General features: G+C 36.0%; 1 protein-coding gene across 4 annotated transcripts in view; it reads left to right on the top strand.

Annotated features, from left to right (window-relative positions):
* The window catches only part of RAVER2 (ribonucleoprotein, PTB binding 2), a 92,584-nt gene that overhangs the window by 33,323 nt on the left and 35,456 nt on the right, over nt 1-23,805 (top strand). For all 4 annotated transcript variants that reach the window (XR_008524683.2, XM_024246080.2, XM_054554325.1 and 1 more), the window contains exons 4-5: nt 3,644-3,835; nt 11,638-11,764. Coding sequence is in view for 3 of the 4 variants with exons in the window: in XM_024246080.2 (XP_024101848.2) it covers nt 3,644-3,835; nt 11,638-11,764 (319 nt within the window). In the remaining variant the exon portion in view is untranslated. The remainder of the gene's footprint in view (nt 1-3,643; nt 3,836-11,637; nt 11,765-23,805) is intronic.

The following is a 23,805-nucleotide window of genomic DNA, read 5'->3' as shown; positions in this document are numbered from 1 at the left end:
GACTTTGATCTCATGAGAAATTTTAAATCATTTCCTCTGTTTATGGGCCAAAGTATGTTGTTATGTAGTTAAGTATGCCTTAGCAAATCCATTGCTTACTCATTCACCTCATTCCATCCATTCGTCCCACCATTTTTCCATCGATCCATTTATCTATCCAACTTTTATTTACCATCTTCTGTGTGCCAGACACTATGCCAAGTGTCAGAAAGGCAGAGAATGGAAAGATACTCTATCTCAATACCTCACAATTTTGTAGAGGAGACGGACAAATAAGCAAATAATTGCAAATCCTATATGAAGAATGATATAATGGAGGATAGAAAAGTACTATGAAGTTTAAAAGGAATGTGTAGTTCTATCTTAATGTGGTCACGGTAGGTGAGACATCTAGAGAAGATCCTGAAAACTGATAACACTGGCGAGACTTTTCAAGCACTTTATCATAGTAAAATTAAATACATTCTAATAAATATATATATACTATATATAACTCTTTTCCTTACAGAGTTTTGATAGCAACTGCTCAATTATTTCTCTCTTGTTTCTCTCCATTTCTTCCTTTTCCGTTTGCCCTTTTACTGCACTCCCTTCCCATCCACGCTCCTTTTCCTCTTACCTCTGTTGTTTCCTCTCCTCCTTTGCATCTTTTCTTTAATCATACATTTGTTGATTTCCTAGTATTGCAGTAGAAATTTTGGAGTTGGAGTACATATCTATATATGTATATAAATAAATATATTATTTAATATTAAATATATATCGATATATATTTATTATTTAATATTAAATATATATTGATATATATTTATTATTTAATATTAAATATATATCTATATATATTTATTATTTAATATTAAATATTTACTGTTTAATATTAAATATACATTAAAACATATATTTATTATTTAATATTAAATATATATTAAAACATTATTTAATGATAAATATATATTAAAACATGTATTTATTATTTAATGATAAATATATATTAAAACATGTATTTATTTAATAATAAATATATATTAAAACATGTATTTATTATTAATAATATATATTAAAACATGTATTTATTATTAATAAATATATATTAAAACATGTATTTAATAATAAATATATATTAAAACATGTATTATTTAATAATAAATATATATTAAAACATGTATTATTTAATAATAAATATATATTAAAACATGTATTTATTATTTAATAATAAATATATATTAAAATTTGTATTTATTATTATTAAATATATATTAAAATATATATATTATTTAAGTTGACAGTTAAAATTGTATTTATCATGTATAACATGTTTTGAAGTATATATACATTGTAGAATGGCTAAATCAAGCTATTTAACATATGTATTACCTCACATAGTTACCATTTTTGTGGTAAGAACACTTAACATCCAGTCTCGTAGCATTTTTCAAGAATACAATATGTTGTTATTAACTGTAGTCATCATGTTGTCCAAAAGATCTTTTGAACCTATTTCTCTTATCTAACTGAAATGTTGCATCTTTTGACCAATATCTCCCCAAGCCCCCACACAAATCGCCCCAGCCCTTAGTATCCACTATACTTCTATGAGATTAACTTTTTAAGCTTCTGCACATGGGTGAAATTTTGCAGTAATATATATTTTTAACATTTTTTTTTGAGACAGCGTCTTTCTCTATTGCCCAGGCTGGAATCATGGCCCACAGTAGTCCCACACTCCTAGGTTCAAGCTATCTTCTTGTCTCAGCCTCCCAAGTAGCTAGGACTACAAGTCCACATCACTATGCCCAACTACTTTTTAATTTTTTTTTTTTTTTTGGTAGGGACTGAGTCCTGCTATATTGCCAGGCTGGTCTCAAACACCTGGGCTCAAGTGATCCTCCTGTCTTGGCCTCCCAAAGCTCTAGGATTGGTTTATTGATATGTTCTTGAATACTAAGAATTATATTATGTTGTCATCCTATGGCCTTTATTTGAGGCCTTTGAAGCAGATGTGAAGAGAAAAGCCATTTATCATAAATTGTATTTGAATTGTGAACCCCCGGGTTGGAAGAGCCCTTAGAGATTATCTAGTGTAGTTTTACATGTCATAGAAAATATTTGCTACCATATTTTTGAGTGACCATTTAGCTTCTGCTAAAATACTTCAAAAGAGTGGAAAATTAACTACATCACAAGTCAGACCATTGTGTCGTTGAATGGCTCTCATATTGAACTGAAGTAGCCTTCTCTGAAACTACTGATGCTGTGGACTTAAAATGATTTTGTTTTTTGAAAGACTTAAGATATTATAATTTATACAGGCATGAAGATCATTATAATGAAATAGAATAGTAAAAAAACATTTTTAAAGTTTTCAAAAGATTAATAAAGCAGCTTTGGGATGGCTCTTTATCAGTGGGTCTGTTAATCTCAGGCTCTTTTGCGTGGTGGGTTGGCATAGACTGTGTTAAAGACACAGCCTCTTACCTTGTGGTCAGGAGACCAAAATGATTAATTAGTGGCTTTTACAAACCTGATTTTAAGACCTGGTTTGGATTATAAGAGGAATAGGGTTGTTGGAGAAATGTTTAGAAGAGGTAGATGTTTTTCCGTTTCCTGTGTGATTGGAAAAAGCTTTGTGGAGGAAAAGATATTTGTTGACAGTTTTTAAAGGAAGAAATAATGTGAAGGAAAAGATAGAAATTTAATCTAAATATACAACGAAGTAGAAGAAAGTTAAGCTTCAAAAACAAGAGAAAAGAAACTGAGAAGGACTAAGAAGTGATTTAGTTGTAATATCAGCTTATGAGATGCCACACCCAAGTAGAAGTATTGGAAATGTGTCTTCTCAAAGACATACTAAGCTGAATTTTGTGTCATTTATCGCTTTATAGCGTGAATGTATTTAAGATAATTCAGACGTGTTCAAAACCTAGAAACGTTTTAGTGTCTTATCTTGTTCTTATTTTTTGCTCTTTGTACCAGTCTTTTCAGATCCAGGACTTTAGTATCTTCCTTTACACTCTTACAGGTGGGTGACTGGAAATAAATTGAGTTCTACATGGCAGGAGTTTATTTAGGGCACATTCAGAAATAAAAGTTGTGTGTTGCTTTTAATAAACCTGGGAGACAGTTTTCCTAAATAAGGTTTGCCTTGGTATACTTGACTAAATTCCTGGGATCTGCCTAAAATAGTGAGATAAAAATGAAATATTCCTCCTACCTTCTCTTGATAATACTAACTTTATTTTCCATTGATGTGTGGTCAGATAATTTGTTCAGTATGTTTCACTGTCCATGTACCTGGTGATTTTCTTTTAAGGAAAGCTGTAATTATTGTGTCCTCATATTTTCCTATAAATTACCAGTTTATATATTTCTTAATATGTAGAGACTATTACCATTTGGGCTTTTACTGTTAAAATAAATTAGAAAATCAAAGAATTGAATAGAAACTTGACAGACTCCTATCTTCCTGTCTTCAAGAAGAACTACATCTAAGCAACTAGTAAACATTTTCATAAAGAAAGAATATGTTATTTCCACCAGTATCATGCTCCAATGCACTTGTTCTTGAATTTGAAAATTGTGTATTGTAAATAAATGTTTCTAAGTAAAGATCGGAATTACTGTTTAATAGAATGTATTGTATCAGCTTGCACAGGATGAAGGTAATTACGTTGGTGGCTTTGCAGTGGTTGAATATAGCACTGCAGAGCATGCTGAAGAGGTCCAGCAGGCAGCAGACGGTATGACCATCAAGGGCAGCAAAGTCCAGGTTTCCTTCTGTGCCCCCGGAGCGCCAGGGCGAAGTACATTAGCAGCATTGATAGCGGCTCAACGTGTGGTAAGTTTTTTCTCTTTCTTTCTCTTTTTTTTAAGAGTATAGAAAATTCTAGTACTATTTTAATCTATCCAATCTAGCCAAAGTGATTGTCGATTGCACCATCATTGCATTTCCATCACACGGAAGACTTTTCCTTTTTTTAAAAAATAGTTAGCTAAATGGTTTCTTTGTTAAGTCAAGCCAGAAGTCATTACCAAAAAAAGAAATTGCGTTTAGTAAAGTGTATTTATCTTGAGAAATTTTTGAAGGAATTTCATTTATTCAGCAAATATTGAGTTCCTCTTGTGTTATAAATTTTGAGTGTAACATGCCTCCTTTTTCTTTTTCTTTTCTTTTTTTTTAATTTTGAAATGGAGTTTCACTCTTTCACCCAGGCTGGAGTGCAGTGGCACAATCTCAGCTCACGGCAGCCTCTGCCTCCTGGATTCAAGCAATACGCCTGCCTCAGTCTCCCAAGTAGCTGGGACTACAGGCACATGCCACCACGCCCAGCTAATGTTGTATTTTTAGTAGAGACAGGGTGTTGCCATGTTGGCCAGGCTGATCTCGAACTCCTGACCTCAGGTGATCTGCCCGCCTCAGCCTCCCAAAGTGCTGGGATTATAGGCGTGAGCCACCGCACCCAGCCGCCTCTTTTTTCAAGAAGTTTTCACAAGTAGAGGAAAATACATGCCTTCTTTTTGCTTATGCGGTACATTGTACTTCCTTCTTTATAGTAACTGTCTGCTCATTCTTCTCTACTTCTTTAGCCTGGAGGATCCTTGGAGATGGAGACTATACCTTCTTCACAGTTTTTACCCTAGTACTTAGCATAGTAAATATTTGTTAATTGAATGAAGGAAGGAATACATTTTTGAAGGAATTGGGAAAGACTTTATGCTGAAGGTGACATTTGAGTGTGACATTAACGAATGGATGAGATATTGACTTGTGTTGATGAGAAGTGAATAGGATTGCCACAGAAATACAGATTTTTGCATGAGATACTTGTACTAAAATAATCGTTCATTGTTTATCTGAACTTCAAATTTAACTGCACATTCTGTGTTTTTACTTGCTACATCTGGCAACCCTAAAGAGGGAAATTGAGTAGTCACTCTAGGTGGAACAGAAACTACTCATACATTGCTTGAGGAGTGGTAAGTGGTCTGGTTGCAGAGTGAATATGAGGATGCTTGGATGTAGGCTAATGCCAAAGCAAGGAAGACTATTGAGTACTCAGCCAATTACATAGGTATACATGTGCCAAGTTGGTTTGCTGCACCCATCAACTCATCATTACACTGGGCATTTCTCCCAATGCTATCACTCCCCCAGCCCCCTACCCCCCGACAGGCCCTGGTATGTGATGTTCCCCATCCTGTGTCCATGTGTTCTCATTGTTCAGTTCCCACCTATGAGTGAGAACATGCAGTGTTTGGTTTTCTGTCCTTGTAATAGTTTTCTGAGAATGATGGTTTCCAGCTTCATCCATGTCCCTGCAAAGGACATGAACTCATCCTTTTTATGGCTGCATAGTATTCCATGGTGTATATGTGCCACATTTTCTTAATCCAGTCTATCATTGATGGACATTTGGGCTGGTTCCAAGTCTTTGCTATTGTGAATAGTGCCGCAATAAACATGTGTGCATTTGTCTTTATAATAGCATGATTTATAATCCTTTGGGTATATACCCAGTAATGGGATAGCTGGGTCAAATGGTATTTCTAGTTCTAGATCCTTGAGGAATCGCCACACTGTCTTCCACAATGGTTGAACTAATTTACACTCCCACCAACAGTGTAAAAGTGTTCCTATTTCTCCACATCCTCTCTAGCATCTGTTGTTTCCTGACTTTTTAATGATTGCCATTCTAACTGGCGTGAGATGATATCTCACTGTGGTTTTGATTTGCATTTCTCTGATGACCAGTGATGATAAGCATTTTTCATGTATCTGTTGACTGCATAAATGTCTTCTTTTGAGAAGAAGACATTTGTTGTCTGTTCATACCCTTTGCCCACTTTTTGATGGGGTTGTTTTTTCCTTGTAAATTTATTTAAGTTCTTTGTAGATTCTGGATATATTAGCCCTTTGTCAGATGGGTAGACTGCAAAAATTTTCTCCCATTCTGTAGGTTGCCTATTCACTCTGATGGTAGTTTCTTTTAATGCCCTAGAAGAAAATCTAGGCAATACCATTCAGGACATAGGCATGGGCAAAGACTTCATGACTAAAACACCAAAAGCAATGGCAACAAAAGCAAAATAGACAAATGGGATCTAATTAAACTGAAGAGCTTCTGCACAGCAAAAGATACTGTGCTTTATAACCATGCAACCAGAGTTGCCTGAAGAATTAGGCCTCACTGTCACCACTTCTTAATTTTCCATTTCCCTCTCAAGTCTACTGCAATGTAGTTTCTCCTCCACTATTCAAGTGAATCTGTTCTCATTAAGTTAAAAGGGGTTTTTAAATATTCAGATCTAGTGACTACATTTCAGTCTTTTATTGGTTGGTCCCTTTGCAACATTTAAAACCTTCTACTGGCTGGGCACAGTGGCTCACGCCAGTAATCCAAGCACTTTGGGAGGCCAAGGTGGGAGGATTGTTTGAGCCCAGGAACTGGAGACTAGTCTGGGAAACATGGTGAAGCCCTGTCTCTACAAAAACTTAGCTAGACTTAGCGGTGTGCACCTGTTAGTCTCAGCTACTTGGGAGGCTGAGGTGGGAGAATAACCCGAGCCCAGGAGTTTGAGGCTGCAGTGAGCCATGATTATACCACTGCACTCCAGCCTGGGTGACAAAGTAAGACCTGGTCTCAAAAACAAAGCAAAACAAAACAAAACAAAACTCTCTACTACCTTGAATTCTGCCACACCATTCATTTTCCTATCTGCCTATGTGTTCTTTCTCTAACTTATTTTTTCCCCCTAAGAGCTAATATCAGTAGATTTCCATATTTGGCCTTCTCATTTTCTTCCTGTTGTATATGCCTATTAGTGATTACTTCCAAGCATATAATTTCAGACCAAACTTCTCTCAGTACTAAATTATGTTTCCAAGGGATTCTTAGACATTCCCACTTCATGCTATATAAATAGTTCAATTTCAGCATTTCAAAGAAGACTTTTTTTCTGGGACTGCTTTTCTATGTTCTATAATATCTATATATGGCATCAGTTCATCCAAACTAAAACTATGTGAATCAAAAACTCAGTTAATCGTGATTGGTCTCCCTCACCCACTTTCTAATGTAAATGTCAGAAATACTATCACATCCTTTCAATTTCACCTCCTAAGATCTCTCAAATCCTTGGGACCTTGTCAGCATCTTGATTACTTCACTCAAGATCTCATCTTTTCTCATCTCTCTGATTAGAATAATTCCCTGCATGGTCCCATGTCATTAGTCTTTCCCCTTCTAATCCATCTTGCACAGTGCACAGGAGAGAGCTTTCTCATCCTCAGATCAGCTTATGTCATTCTCTTGCTTAATGTTCTTTAATGCCTGCATAAGTTCACCTTCCTTAGCATGGCATGCAGGCCCTTTACAGTCAGATAGTAGTGACAGTGAGAAATCTCAGTCTTAAGGTATTCTAGATAATGTTTTCTATAGGTTTTTGGTACATATCCTTTGGTAATATCAGGTTTTCTGAGTTTTTTTAATGTCATAAATAGGTGCTGAACTTTATCAGAATATTTCTACAAGTATTGAGATAATCATGATTTCTTCTTAAGTTCTTTAGTGTCGTTTGAGAGTTACACATTCTATCTTTATCCTGCTGGTAACTGTGCCTGTCCCTAACTTTTTTTTTTTTTTTTTGAAATAGAGTCTTGCTCTGTCGTTCAGGCTGGAGTGCAGTGGCACGATCTTGGCTCACTGCAACCTCCGCCTACAGGGTTCAAGCGATTCTCGTGCCTCAGCCTCCTGAGTAGCAGAATTACAGGCATGCACCACCACTTCCAGCTAATTTTTGTATTTTTAGTAGAGACAGGGTTTCATCATGTTGGCCAGACTGGTTTTGAACTCCTGACCTCAAGTGATCTGCCTGCCTCAACCTCCCAAAGTGCTGGGATTACAGGGGTGAGCCACCATGCCCGGCCAATTGTCCCTAACTTTTTAACATGCATAGGTTTATCAGAACTTCTGTCTACTCACTTATTCTCACCTCCATCTGCTTCCTCCTTCCTACCATACCTATCATCATATTGGTGTCTACATTTTTACATTAGGATAGTCTTAAATGTTTTTGGGGTGTTTTTATGGTTGTGGCTTTGCATACAAGATTAAAATTACGATATTTCATACCTCAATTTCAACATATTATATAATAACATCTTGCATTTATTTCTTTTCTCGCTGGATTACTTCCTTCCACGGCATTTTGAAAGATAGTATTCTTGTGGTAAAAACTTTTGAGAACTTGTATAGTTGAGAATATTTTTATTTCTTTGTGATACTAAATAACTTAGATGAATCTAAAAATCTAGGCTCAGAGTTCTTTTCTTACAATACTTTGAAAATATTAATTCATTGTCTTCTTGAATCTAATGTTGATGCTTTGAGAAAGAAGATTATAGTAATTTGTTTCTTGTTCCTTTAGAGATATGTTCTTTTTAAATGGAAGTTTTTAGAAGGTTTTTTGTTGTTCTTATTGGCTTTGATGTTCTTAAATGTCACACAAATGTGACTAGGTGTGTTTTTTCTTTAGAAATCATATTTGGAAGACTGTGAACCCTTTCATTCTATGCTCTTCAATTGTTCTTTAATAATGGGAAATTTCTCAGCCATTATTTCTTCAAAGATCTTATTTTCCTCTCCTTCAGAGACTTCTAATATTACAAGTGTTGATGCTTCTATCTCCGTTTTCTTCGTCACCCTGCTTTTTCTTGTTTGTTGGAATTTTCAGTTTCTTTAATTGGATCTTTAAGATCACTATTTTGGGCCAGGTGCGGTGGCTCTTGCCTGTAATCCCAGCACTTTGGGTGGCCAAGGCAGGTGGATCACCTGAGGCCAGGAGTTTGAGACCAGCCTGGCCAACGTGGCGAAACCTGGTCTCTACTAAAAATGCAAAAAAATTAGCCAGGCGTGGTGGCAAGCACCTGTAATCCCAACTACTTGGGAGGCTGAGACAGGAGAATTGCTTGAACCCGGGAAGCAGAGGTTGCAGTGAGCCGAGATCACACCATTGCACTCCAGCCTAGGTGACACAGTGAGACTCTGTCTCAAGAAAAAGAAAAATTACTATTTTGTTTTTTAGTCACATATATTCTACTATTTAACCTATCTGTTAAAGCACAAGGTGAATGTTAATAATAATGCTTCATGAATTCCTTCAGTTTCTTTATCTATAGAATGGAGATAATACTAACCTTATAGAATTGGTTTTTTGAGGATTAAATGATCTGATTCATGTAAAGTGTTTAGAACAATGCCAAGTCTATAGTAAGTGAGGGCTGCTATTATTTTTTCTCAATACTTATGTTTTTCATAATCTAGCATTTCTCATTGGTTATTCTTTAAAAACTGCTTGTCCTTCATGTTATGAGTAAAAATCCATTTTATTTTTGTAATGTCTATTACATTTATTTGACATTCTTATTATTTCCTATTCATAATTCTGCTTTCTCTCTTATAGGTGGTTCAGTTTGTTGCTTTCATTTTTTAGTGACTGCATTCTCCAAATGTCTAGCTATTTTTCTTTTGAATGTATGAATATACATTTCCTGTGGGGGCTATCACCTTTCTGTATGTCACTGTTTAGAGGTTGTGGGGAAGGGGATGGACAGAGGGAAGCTAAAGCCTGATCTTAGCTAGGGTTTAGGGAAGGCAGGCAAGGACCTCAGGACAGAGAAGTTCTGCCTTCACTGTCTAGGCTTTAGCCCAGCCCTTTTCCCACCGCAGCCAGGCAGCCCTGCACCTTAGAGAGCCTCTCTTCATTTCCACCCCTGCTGTTTTCCAAGTTCTGCCTTCCTCCGCTGTAACTCCTCTATCCTGCAGAGTGGGTGTGGGAGGTACCTGAGAAGGTCAGGGAGGTGGGAAGGTTTTCAGTGACCAGCTGGTCTGCCCACCTAGTGTTATCTTGTCCCCAGTGTCTCTGCACTTGCGTGCCATCTTGCTGTTCGTTGGTCCTATGGCTGTCACTGGGGTGATGCTGCTGTTTTCCCACCTTGCTGTCCTGGCCAAGAAAGCCATGCTCTCTGAAGACAAAGTAGTTACACAACTCATAAGTCCTTCCCTGAATTATCCTGTGTGTGGACCCATGCGCTCTCATGCTCTCTGCTGATGTTTACCTTCACATCTTCTATCTCCCCAGGGGTTTCTCACAGGCTTTATGTCAGTTTCTTGGATGCATCACCTTCTCCCTCTCAATTTCGCAGTATCTGGGTTGGGAGAAGTTTCCAGTTGTCCTTGTCAGTTCTCCATTTTCTCATAGCTAAAAGTTTTTAATTTATCTTTTATGTAATTATATATATTCATATCCCCATCCATCAAGCTGGTTTTTAAAACCGAAAATTATTTCATATTTTTAGGAAGCCACTCGATTGCATGTATGTAAGGCCAGCTCATTTTGATCTCATATTAAGTTAATCAAGTAAAGACCTTTATAAAAAAGAAGATTTGGGGCCGGGCACAGTGGCTCATTCCTGTAATCCCAGTACTTTGGGAGGCCGAGGTGGGTGGATCACAAGGTCAGGAGATCAAGACCATCCTGGCTAACATGGTGAAACCCTGTCTCTACTAAAAATACAAAAAATTAGCCAGGCGTGGTGGTGGGCGCCTGTAGTCCCAGCTACTTGGGAGGCTGAGGTAGGAGAATGGCGTGAACCCAGGAGGCAAAGCTTGCAGTGAGCCGAGATCGCGCCACTGCACTCCAGCCTGGGAAACAGAGTGAGACTCCGTCTTAAATAATAAAAATAAAAAAATAATAATAAAGAAGATTTTGGGCCGGGCACGGTGGCTCACACCTGTAATCCCAGCAGTTTGGGAGGCCGAGGTGGTGGATCACAAGGTCAGGAGATCGAGACCATCCTGGCTAACATGGTGAAACCCCATCTCCACTAAAAATACAAAAAATTAGCCGGTCGTTGTGGCGGGTGCCTATAGTCCCAGCTGCTCGGGTGGCTGAGGCAAGAGAATGGTGTGAACCCGGGAGGCAGAGCTTGCAGTGAGTCGAGATTGCGCCACTGCACTCCAGCCTGGGTGACAGAGCGAGACTCCGTCTCAAAAAAAAAAAAGAAGATTTTGAATTGTAAGGCAACCCACATTGTTAAACTTCATTTTATTTTATTTTTATTTGAAGTTTTTATTTGTAAAAATATAGAAACAGGGTTTCAATATGTCACCCAGGCTGATCTTGACCTCCTGGGCTCAAGTTATCCTCCTGCCTCAGCCTCCCAAAGTGCCATGATTACAGGTGTGAGCCACTTTGCCTGGCCAATTAAACTTTAAATCAACATTATAAGAAGGCTATTCTGTAGTATCAAAGTATTCATATTGTGTCAACAAGTGATTAATAACTTCAGATTCCCTTGTCATCCTTCTATTTGTATGATGTGATGAGACTCATTGTGCTAAAGTCAGTCCTCTTAAAGCCAGTTGGTATTTACCTGAGACGTTCTATGAGGATTTTATGCTGTATGTATAACTGAGAACTGCTGTAGAGAGTATAAAATAGATATATAATATAAATCAAATTATGTTTATCATAAAATAGATCTTGTCAGATGAATAAAGATTTCTAGAAGAAAGCCTTTGAAATTATGTCTTTGTACTTATGCTGTTCTAATGTTTCTTATTTCTATATTCATTGCAGATGCACAGTAATCAAAAGGGCTTACTTCCTGAGCCAAATCCAGTACAAATTATGAAAAGTTTAAACAACCCTGCCATGTTGCAAGTTCTTCTACAGCCCCAGTTATGTGGACGAGCTGTTAAACCAGGTATGGACCATGTATGTATACTGATTAATTAAAGAATGCTAGCATGAAGTTAATTTTTTCACATGTGAAATATGAAAAAATACATTGATTTGTGAAAAATATATTTAAATTAGTATAAAATATTTAATTTTTCTAGGACCTGTTAATGAATTTTAACAATAATCTGAGGTGATATATTTTGACTATTTTTGATATAAACAACCTGCTTATGTGGTATTTTTTACTATTAATAAATGCTAAATATCAAACCTTCTGTTTAGCTCTTAGTTGACATGAATTTATAGACCAAGGTAAAGGTTAACACACTACATTGTTATAACCTATATCAACAAAGAATTAATACTCTTCTATGTAATATTTTTAGCAGAATTATTTTGTTGAAAAGTGCCAAGTGTTTGCTTCCTCTTTGTTCTTCCCCTTTTTGTTGTAAAATTGTTTAACTTTGTAGCAAATGATGAAAACATTATTGTTTTCTAAGTGTTATGCAAATCTTTGTAATATCAGTATACATTAAATATCTACCTATTTAGTATTCTTTCTCTAGTAGGAGCTTACCTTCTGTGCCTTCTGAAATGTACAACTTTTTATGTACAAAAATGTCTGTTTTAGCATTATGAGGAAATGAATGCCTATACAGTGGTCTCCCCTTATCTATGTTCTTGTGTTCCACAGTTTAGTTACCTGCAGTCTGAAAATATTAAGTGGAAAATTCCAAAAATAGACTACTTATAAGTTTTAAATTGCATGCTATCCTGAGTAGTGTGATGAAATGTTTTGCCATTCTGCTTCTCCTGCCTTGGCTATGAATTATCCCTCTGTCCAGTGTACCTACTCTGTATACATTACCCACCCATTAATCACTTAGTAGCCTTCTTGGTTATCACATCACCTGTCATGGTATTGTAGTGCTTATGTTCAAGTAACCCTTATTTTCCTTAATAATGGCCCCAAAGCACAAGAGTAGTGATGCTGGCAGTTTGGATATGCCAAAGAGAAGCTGCAAAGTGCATCCTTTCAGTGAAAAGGTTAAAACGTTTCCAACTTAATAGGGAAAAACAAACTGTGTGCTGAAATTGCTAAGATCTACAGTAAGACTGTATTTTCTATCCATGAAATTATGGAGAAGGAAAACGAAGTTTGAACATAGCGTATATAAGTTTTGGTACTATTTATGGTTTCAGGCATCCACTGGGGCTCTTGGAACATATCGCTTGCTGATAAGGGGGAACTAATGTATTCAACATTTAAGTTTAGAGCAAATATGTGTAGAGCAAATATATTAAATACATTTATTATGTTTCAGTCCCAACTGGTCTAACACCAGCTCACCTACTGCAATTCAATTCTAGCACTAACTACCTGGAGTTAGCACAGACCCCACAAGTTAACAGCTCAATCTTCCATATGGCTGCCCCCACTTTAGACCTAGACACAAGTTCAGGGGATTCTCCAGGCCGTGTGCACTTCTGACCAACTAACTACAAATTTGGGAGTTCCCACAATACCCTCGGGTTCAATAGTTCAATAGAATGACTCACAGAACTTAGGAAAGCACTATGCTTATGAGTACAGTTTTATTATAAAGGACACAGGCAAGGGAAGATACACTTAGGGAAAGGTCTTGGAGGGTCTTGAATGCAGAGCTTCTGTGTCCTCTACCCATCAAATCAGGCCATGTCACCCTCCCAACACTTCAATATGTTTTCCAACTGGGGATCTCTACTGAACTTCGATGTCCAGAGTTTTTATTGGAGTTTCACTATGTCAGTGTGATTGATGGGCCCCATGATTGAACTCAGTCTCTAGTTTGCTTCCATTCCCTGGAAGTTAGAAGGTCAGGCTAATATCACATGGTGCAAAGCTCCACCTCTCCTTATAGAGTTGGTCTTTCTGCACAGCCAGCCCTCATCCTGAAGCTATCTATGGGTCCATAATGAGTTACCTCAGTAGCATATCAAAGACACTCCTGTAACTCAGGAAAATCCAAGGATTTAGAGTCTCCCTCAGGAACCAGGGACAAAAGCCAGTCAAATTCTTTATTATACAACAATATTCATATTCAGTACTTCATATAATTATTTGTGTGTAAGAAGCAGCTTTGGTCATTTTCTGGCTCAGGCTATTATGCAATTAGATATCTCTTTTACAATTTTAACAGTATAGAGATACTCTTTTTTTGTCTTGACAACATGAAGGATTAGAAGCTCATTACTTCCCAAGGCAGCCTATTCCCTGGTTTGACAGTTTCAGTTACTGGAAAGTTTTTATATTACTAATATAAGTAATTTTTAGCCACTTATTCTGGTTCCACCTCTGAAGAAATACAGGATAAATGTATTCCTTCTTGCATAATAAAAGCCTCCTAATATTTGAAGACAACTACCATGAAACCTCAGTCATTTTTTATTTTACCTGTCTTCTTTTCTCCAGACCAGTTCTTTTTTTTACAATGCAACTTTATCAGTAAAATAAATTTTGAGCAGAGCCCCAGTATATACCATATATGTAAAAGATGTCAATTAAACAGATGGACCATTGTCAATCCATATATTTAGAAATGATCAAACCTAATGTTTTCCTTTTTTAAGATGAAAGTAAACATAAATAGAGATGGTATTTTTTTCTACAACTGTCTTTTTATACATCTTACATCTCTTTGCAGATTACAGTTCTATATTTGACTTCCCATAACATGTCACAGGACATGTGCTTTAAATCCCCCACAAGTTGTTCTCTTGTGGATATAGTCTAGGTCTTCTGGGTTGTCCCAAAATATGATGTGCACAGACACAAACATATTCTGTAGATTGGTTTTGATTAACACAGAATGCAGTGGGATTTCCTTCCTATTATCACTATATTTCTCTTACTGCAGTCCAAGAATATGTATTAGTGTCTAAAGAAGTATACACCACATTCTTAGGTCTTTTAGAAAGTATCATCTGCCTCTTTGGACTCTGGGCTATCTTTACTAATTCCTCTCAAGTATTATTTTTGTCTCTTCTTTTCATCTAAGACTAAATATTCTCCACTCTGCTGTTCTAATCAGATTAATGTATGGCCATATGGCAGTAGACTTCTTTATGCTTAGTGCTTTCTCAACTTTAAGTAAGATGTTTGAATATTACACTGATGCAGAAGTTATTTCATAAGCATAGCTTTTTCTTGTGTGGGGTGGAAAGGGAAGAGGATTAAATCACTGCCTCACTTGAGCACATGCATAGCTGGAAAATGTGTGGAAGGTTTCTTGATGTTGAGAAAAAAAGACAGTGTCTTGTTAATCAATAAATTCCGTTTATTTTTCTTTTACTATGTCCTTTACTATATCATAACTGTGGCCTTGCTATATCCTGAACTCCTCACAGAGGCCTTCTCTGAGCCAACTAAATTAATGATAAAGAACTGTAATTCTTGGCTGGGCGCTGTAGTTCACGCCTGTAATCCCAGCACTTTGGGTCACTGAGGTGGGCAGATCACCTGAGGTCAGGAGTTCAAGACTAGCCTGGCCAACATGGCGAAACCCCATCTCTACTAAAAGTACAAAAATTAGCTGGGCATGATGGCATGCACTTGTAGACCCAGCTACTCGGGAGGCTGAGGCAGGAGAATGACTTGAACCCTGGAGGCGGAGGTTGCAGTGAGCCAAGATTGTACCACTGCACTCCAGCCTGGGCAACAGAGCGAGACTCCATCTCAAAAAAAGAAAAGAAAAAAAATAATAATTGTAATTCTTATACCCTTGCCCTGCTTCTTTATCATTGTATAATTTTAAAAACAACTGACATATATCATACAGGTACTTGTTTATTGTCTATTTCTACCACTAAAATGGAAGCTCCAACTGCTGTTAGATTAATTTCCCTCCCAGGTCCAATTTTAATTACGTTACTCTGACCAAGCTGATCTTTTCTCTTCAATCTAGACCTTTTAACTACCTTCAAAAATACAATAAATATAATTATTCTAGACTTCTTTCTTTATGTGTGTGTGTGTTCCTAATTTAACTATTGTGTAATCACTTGATAGTATAAACTGTATTTTTTTAGGATAAACTATTTTTAAGCAGGTTTATTGAGGAATAGTTTATGTACATTAAACTGTAGGTATTTGAAGTATATGAATTGATATGTTTTCATGTTATGTATATACTCGTGAAATCATTACCACAATCAAATAATAGACACATAAATTACCCCCTAAAGCTTCTTTTTGTCCATTTGTAATCCATCCCCTACCCTGTCCCCAGGAAACCACTGATCTGCTTTCTGTCACTACAGTTTGTATTTTCTAGAAATTGGTATAAGAGGAATCACATAGTCTGTACTGTTTGGCTTCATTTACTTAGCCTACTGTTTTGAGGTTCATTCACGTTGTTACATGGATTAGTAGTATTTTTTTCTTTTTATTACCGAGTGGTATTTCATTCTATAATTTGCTTATTCATTGATTTGTTGATGGACATCTGGATTATTTCCAGTTCGAGGTCATTACAAATAAAATCTCTATGGACATTTGTGTACTAGTCTTTATGCTTTTATTTCTTATGCTTTTATTCTCTTTGATAATTAACTATCTGTGGAATGGCTGAGTCATATGGTAGATATATGTTTAAATGGTAAGAAACTGCCCAGCTGGGCCAGGCGTGGTGGCTCACGCCTGTAATCCCAGCACTTTGGGAGGTCGAGGCGAGCAAATCACGAGGTCAGGAGATCGAGACCACGGTGAAACCCCGTCTCTACTAAAAATACAGAAAATTAGCCGGGCGTGGTGGTGGGCGCCTGTAGTCCCAGCTACTCGGGAGGCTGAGGTAGGAGAATGGCGTGAATCTGGGAGGTGGAGCTTGCAGTGAGCCGAGATTGCACCACTGCACTCCAGCCTGGGTGACAGATGGAGACTCCGTCTCAAAAAAAAAAAAAAAAGAAGAGACTGCCCAGCTGTTTTCCAATGTGGTTGAGCCATTTTACATACTCACCATCAGTTTCTAGGGCTCCAGTTTGCTTAGTATCCCTGCCAGTACTTGATCTGTTGGTCTTTTTAATTTTAGCCTTTCTATTGGATGTATAGTGCTCTCTTACTGTGGTTTTAATTTGAATATTTCTTTTGACTAATGATTTTGAGCTCCTTTTATTGTGCTTATTTGTCATCTTTATATCTTCTTTGGTGATATGTCTTTTCAAATATTTTGCACGTGTTAAAAACTGAGTTGTTTGTCTTCTTATCAAGTTGTAAGAGTGTTTTTTTATTTTACATACAAGTACTCTGTTCGATATATGGTTTGCAAATTTTTTTTTAACAGTGTCTTTTGAGGAGCAAAATTTTTTATTTTGACAAAATCCAATTTATTATTTTTTCTTTTATAATTTGTACTTCCTGTGTCATATTTGAGAAATCTTTGCCAAATTCAGGTTTTCTAAGATTTTCTTGTATGTTTTCTTGCAGAAAGTTTTATAATTTTTATCCCTATATTTAGGTCTATGATCTATTTTGAGTTAATTTTAGTTTGTAGTATGAGGTAAGAGTCCAGATTTTTTTTTACATATAGTTATACAATTATTCCAGCATCATTTGTTTAGAAAGATTATGTTTCACTGAATATTTTGACATTTGCCAAAAATCAGTTCACCATATATGCATGAGCCTATAACTAAACTCTGTTCATTGATCTAAATGTCTGTCTTTTACCAGTACTGTCTTTATATCAATACTGTCTCTATACCAAAATATATGTGTTATAAATCCTGAAATCAGTTAGTGTAAGTCCTTCAACTTTATTCTTCTTTTTCAAAGTTGTTTGGCCATTCCAGGTTCTTTGCATTGGCTTATAAATTTTAGAATCAGAGTGCCAATTTCTATGAAAAATGTCAGCTGGGATTTTGATTGAGATTGTGTTGATTTGTATGCTAATTTTGGCAGAATTCACAACAATTCTGAGGCTTCTGATCCATAAGTATAGTATATCTTTTCAATTATTTTGACATCATATTTAATTTCTCCCAGAAATGTTTTATTTTTTCAGAATACAAATCTTATACATCTTTGGTCAGATTTATTCACAGGATTTCATATTTTTTGATGTTATTTTAGATGGTACTGCTCTCTTAATTTCAATGTCCTGTTGCTTGTTGTTAGCATATAGAAGTATAACTGATTAAATACATATTTATCTTATATCCTACAGTCTTGCTAAACTCATTATTTCTAGTAGGTTTTTGTTGGGATTTTCTATGTAGATGATTATGTTATCTACAAAAAAACACAATTTTACTTCTTCCTTTCCAACATGTATGGCTTCTATTTTTTTCCTTGCTTTTTTTGCATTAGATAGAAATTCCAATGTAATTGTGCATAGAACTGGTGAGAGCAGACATCCTTGCCTCATTTCTGATCTCATGGAGAAAGCGTTCATTCTTTGATTATTAAGTATTATGTTAGCTAGAGTTTTTTTCACAGGTTTCTTTTATTAAGCTGGGGAATTTACCATCTATTTCTAATTGCCGAATTTTAGCATGATGATTGCTGGAACTTGTTGAATGCTTTTCTCCATCTATTGAGATGATCACATATTTTTCCTATCTGTTAACATGATACATTACATTCATGATTTTTGAATGTTATACCAACCTTTTATTCTTAGGGTAAACCTCACTTAGTCATGGTATATTATAATGTTTTTTATATATTGTTGAATTTGATTTAATAAAATTTAGTTTGAAATTTTTGCATCTATGTTTATGAGGTATATTGGTCTGTAGTTTTCTTCCCTTGTAATATATTTTCTGGTTTTGTTATGTTGCCCTCATGGAACGATTTGGAAAATATTCCCTCTCTTCAGTCATCAGGAGAGTTTATGTTCAGTGCTATTATTTCTTCTTCATATGTTTGATAGAATTCGCTAATGAAATCAGCTGTGTCGAATTTTTTAAGGAAGAATTCTGACTTCACATTTAATTAATATGTAAGAGCTATTTCAGGATCTTGTTCTTCTTAAGTGAGCTTTGCTAGTTTGTATCTTTCAAGGAAATTGTCTATTTTGTGTAAGTTATCAAATTTATTGGCATATCATTGTTCATAGTATTCCCTTATTATTCTTTAATCTCTGCAGGATCTATAGTGATGGCCTCTTTCACATTCCTGATATTTTTGTCTTCTCTCTTTTTTCCTGATAAGTCTGGCAAAAGGCTTATCAATATTATTGATTTTTCCAAAGAGTTAGCTTTTGTTTTCATTGACTTTCTCTGGTTGTTGTCTGTTTTTTATTTCATTGATTTCCACTTTAATTATGTCTTTCTGCTTAACTTGAGCATATTTTGTTCTTCCTTTTCTGGTTTTTTAAAGTAAAACTAGATTATTCACTTGAGACCTTTCTTCTTTTAATGTGTTTAGTATTACAAATTTCCTTCTAAGCACTGTATCTCACAAATTTTGATATGTTATTTTCATTCATTTCAAAATACTTTTTGGTTTCCATTTTGATTTATTTGGTCAATTGGTTATTTGTGTCACTTAAGTTCCAAAATTTGGAGATTTTCTAGATTTTTTTGGTTATTGATACCTAATTTAATTCACTTAGAGACGATACTTTGTACAATTTAAATTTATAAATTAGAATTTAGACTTGTTTCATGGTTCAGAATACAGACTATGTTTGCAAATATTCCATGGGCACTTGAGAAGAATATATATTCTGCTCTTACTGGATGTGAAGTGTTCTATACACGTCAGTTAGATCAACATGGTTGATAGCGTTCATGTCTCCTATATCCTTACTGATTTTTCGTCAACTTATTCTATCAATTATACTGAGGAGAGGGATGGGGCATAGTGGGAGTCCTAGCCATAGCTAAGGGTAAGAGCAGGTAGGCATGATGCTATGGACATTTTCAGACTGTTTTTATTCTGATTGTTGTTTCTGTTGTTGTTATAAACTGGAAGATACTGTGTTCAGTACAAGCTGTGAAGAAAAATTATTTCAGTTTTTTATAATAAAATACAGTGATATGAAAAAGAGAAGAAGAGTTCTTGAAATTTTTAATCATAATTTTGGGTTTGTCTACTTTTCCTTTCACTTCTGTGAATTTTGCTTCATATATTTTGAAGCTTTGTTATTTGGTGCACAAACATTTAAGATTGTTGCATCCTCTTGATTAATTGGCCCACTTATCATTACAAAATGGTGATCTTTATCCCTGGTAATATCTTTTGATCTGGATTTTTTTATATTAAAGTAGCCACCAGCTTTTAAAAATTAATATTACCATATCTGTCTATATCTATATGTTTATATGTTTAATAAAATATATTTTAAGTTGCCAAGTGGGTTTGTATTTTCTGTTATCTTGGAAAATCCTTTTCTGATATTTGCAGTATTACTACTGGCTACTCCATCAATAATGTGTGACTTTAATGTAGTTTTAAAAGTGTTTTGATATCTGTTATTTGTGGTTTCCATAATAGTTTTTTGAGGGAAGAGACTTGTATTAATCTTTCATAGATAATACATCTAGGGCTTTGTAATTTAGATGTATTTCCCCAGGTGGTCATTAATTTAACAAGAAGGGATGTGTCTTAAAAACTCTATTTTTTGTACTTCAACTACAGAATTTGAAAAAAATTAACTCCTCCACTCAAGTTTTTTTCCATTAAGAAAATTTTTAATTGACAGGTAATAATTATACATATTTATGGGGTACAGACTGATGGTCCAATACCTGTGTATAATCTGTAATAATCAAATGAAGGTAATTAGCATATTAACCACCTCAAACATTCATCATATCATTGTGTTGGGAGCATTTAAAGTCCTCTCTTCTAGCTCTTTGAAAATATACAATAAATGTTTGTTAACTTAGTCACCCTACAGTACTATAGAACATGAAAACTTAATCGCCCTATCTAGCTGTAATTTTGTATCCATTAACCAACCTCTCCCTATCATCCCCTTCTCCCTTCTCTTCCCAGACTCTAATAACCATGATTGTACCTTCAACTTCTATCAGCTCAACTTTTTTAGCTCCTGTGTATGAGGGAGAACATGCAGTATTTATCTTTATGTGCCTGACTTGTTTCACTTAATATAATGTCCTCCAGGTTGCTGCAAATGACCAGCTTTCCTTTTTTCTTATGGCTGAATAGTATTCCATTGTGTATATGTACCACATTTTCTTTATCCATTCATCTGTTGGTGGGCACTTAGTCCATATCTTGTCTACTGTGAATAATGCTGCAATAAACATCAGGATGCAGATATCTCTTCAAGATATAGATTTCCTTTTCTTTGGTTTGTTGTTGTTTTTGTTGTTGTTTGTTTGTTTTTTTGACCTAGTCCCACCCTGTTGCTCAGGCTGGAGTGCAGTGGCATGATCTCAGCTCACTGCAACCTCTGCCTCCTGAGTTCAAGCGATTCTCATGCCTCAGTCTCCTGAGTAGCTAGGATTACTGGCGTGCACCACTACACCCTGCTATTTTTGTATTTTTTAGTAGAGACAGTTTCACCATGTTGGCCAGGCTGGTCTCAAGCTCCTGACCTCCAGTGATCAACTCACCTCAGCCTCCCAAAGTACTGGGATTACAGGTGTGAGCCACTGCACCTGGCCATGATTTCCTTTTCTTTGGATAAATATTCATTAGTGGATTGCTGGATCCATATGGTAGTTCTATATTTGTTTTTTTGAGAAACCATCATACTGTTTTCCATAATGGCTGTACTAGTTTGCATTCCCTCCAGCAGCGTAAGAGAGTTCCCTTTTTTCCGCATCCTCACTAGCATTTATTATTTGTTTGTCTTTTTGATAATTAGAATTAGCTGTTCTAATTGGGGTGAGATGGTATCTTATTGTGGTTTTGACTTACATTCCCCTGATGATTACTGATGTCGAACATTTTTTCATATACTTGTTGGTCATTTATATGCCTTGTGAGAAATGTCTGTTCAGATCCTTTGCCCATTTTTAAATTGGATTATTTGGGGTGTTTTTTTGTTTTTTGGGTTTTTTTTTTTTTTTTGCAGTTGAATTGCTAGAGTTCTGTGTATATTCTAGATATTAATCCTGTGTCACATGAATAATTTGGAGATATTTTCTCCCATTCTACAAGTTGTACGTGTTCACCCTATTGATTGTTTCCCTCATTGTGCAGAAGCTGTTTAGTTTGATAAAATCCCATTTGTCTATTTTTGATTTTGTTGCCTGTGCTTGTGAAGTGTGACCCATAACATCTTTGCCCAGATCAATGTCCTCAAGTGTTTCCCCCATGTTTTCTTCCAGTAGTGGTGCAATTTTTAGTCTTACATTTAAGTTTTTAATAGATTTTGAGTTGGTTTTTATATATGGTGGGAGATAAGGGTCTAGTTTCATTCTTTTGCATATGAATATTCCATTTTCCCAGCATAATTTATTGAAGGGGCTGTACTGAAGTTATTTGTCTAAGTCAAGTAATATTTTCCCTAATTTTCTACATTTAATTCCCTATCACTTGCAGAGGAGTTCTTTTCCGTGTACCAGTTTTCCACTCAAAAATGCCTTTTTCCTCATTGAAGTAGATAATAGAATTCTAAGTGAGTCATTTTCCATATATCCTCACATTATCATAACTTTCCTCAAATTATGCTAGAATTAAACATTCCCTCCAATCCTGTGTACTCTGGGCACTTCCTCCTTTGCTAGAGAGAATATTGAAAACTGTTGAATTAAATCGTTTCCTATGATTATCTCACTGATGTCATTCTACCCCTGAAACCAAGAAGTTGGATCATTCTTGTCTTCTGAGGTGGTCCCAATGTAGACTTAGATGGATACTAAAAAATTTGGTTGCAATGACGATTTATTTCATTTATTTATTTATTTATTTCACCTTTCATAGTACAGTGTTTTTTTATTTTGCTATATATATATTACAAGAAGATGTTACCAGAACCTTTTCTGGACACTGTTTGTATTATATTTATATATATATATATATATATAATTTTGTATATTATTATTATTATTTTGAAATGGAGTCTCACTCTGTCAGCCAGGCTGGAGTGTAATGGCGTGATCTCAGCTCACTGCAACCTCCGCCTCCCAGCCTCAAGCAGTTCTCCTGCCTCTGCCTCCCAAGTAGCTGGGATTACAGGCATGTGCCACCATGCCTGGCTAATTTTTGTATTTTTGATAGAAATGGGGTTTCACCATGTTGACCAGGCTGGTCTTGAACTCCTGACCTCAAACAATCCACCCACCTTGGCCTTCCAAAGTGCTGGGATTACAGGCGTGAGCCACTGCACCTGGCCTAATTTTGTATATTATGATTATTCCAGTTATTTTACAATAATTAGATTAAATTTCTAAATATATTTTCTATCTCATGGTCCTCTTTGTGTCTCTATATTATCTATTCTAAAAACATCCTCCCTTTTTTTTTTTTTTTTTTTTAAGTCAGAGCAAGTTTATTAAGAAAGAAAAGGAATAAAGAATGGCTGCTCCAGGCCGGGCGCGGTGGCTCACGCCTGTAATCCCAGCACTTTGGGAGGCCAAGGCGGGTGGATCTCAAGGTCAGGAGTTCAAGACCAGCCTGGCCAACATGGTGAAACCCCGTCTCTACTAAAATACAAAAATTAGCTGAGCATGGTGGTGAGCGCCTGTAATCCCAGCTACTTGGGAGGCTGAGGCAGGAGAATCGCTTGAACCCAGGAGGCCGGAGGTTGCAGTGAGCTGAGATCGTGCCATTGCACTCCAGCCTGGGCAATAGAGTGTGACTCTGTCTCAAAAACAAACAAACAAAAAAGAATGGCTGCTCCACAGGCAGAACAGTGGCATGGGCCACTGGTTGCCCATTTCTATGGTTATTTCTTTATTATCTTCATTATATGCTAAACAAGAGGTGGATTATTCATGAATTTTCCAGGAAAATGGTGGGCAATTCCCAGAACTGAGGGTTCCTCCCCTTTTTAGACCATATAGGGTAACTTTCACACGTTGCCGTGGCATTTGTAAACTGTCATGGTGCTGGTGGGAGTGTAGCAATGAGGACGGCCAGAGATCACTCTTGTCACCATCTTGGTT

This window comes from Pongo abelii, chromosome 1, assembly GCF_028885655.2.
Source record: "Pongo abelii isolate AG06213 chromosome 1, NHGRI_mPonAbe1-v2.0_pri, whole genome shotgun sequence".
In the NCBI taxonomy this organism is placed as follows: Eukaryota; Metazoa; Chordata; class Mammalia; order Primates; family Hominidae; genus Pongo; species Pongo abelii.
This window is presented reverse-complemented; position numbering and strand designations above follow the sequence as displayed.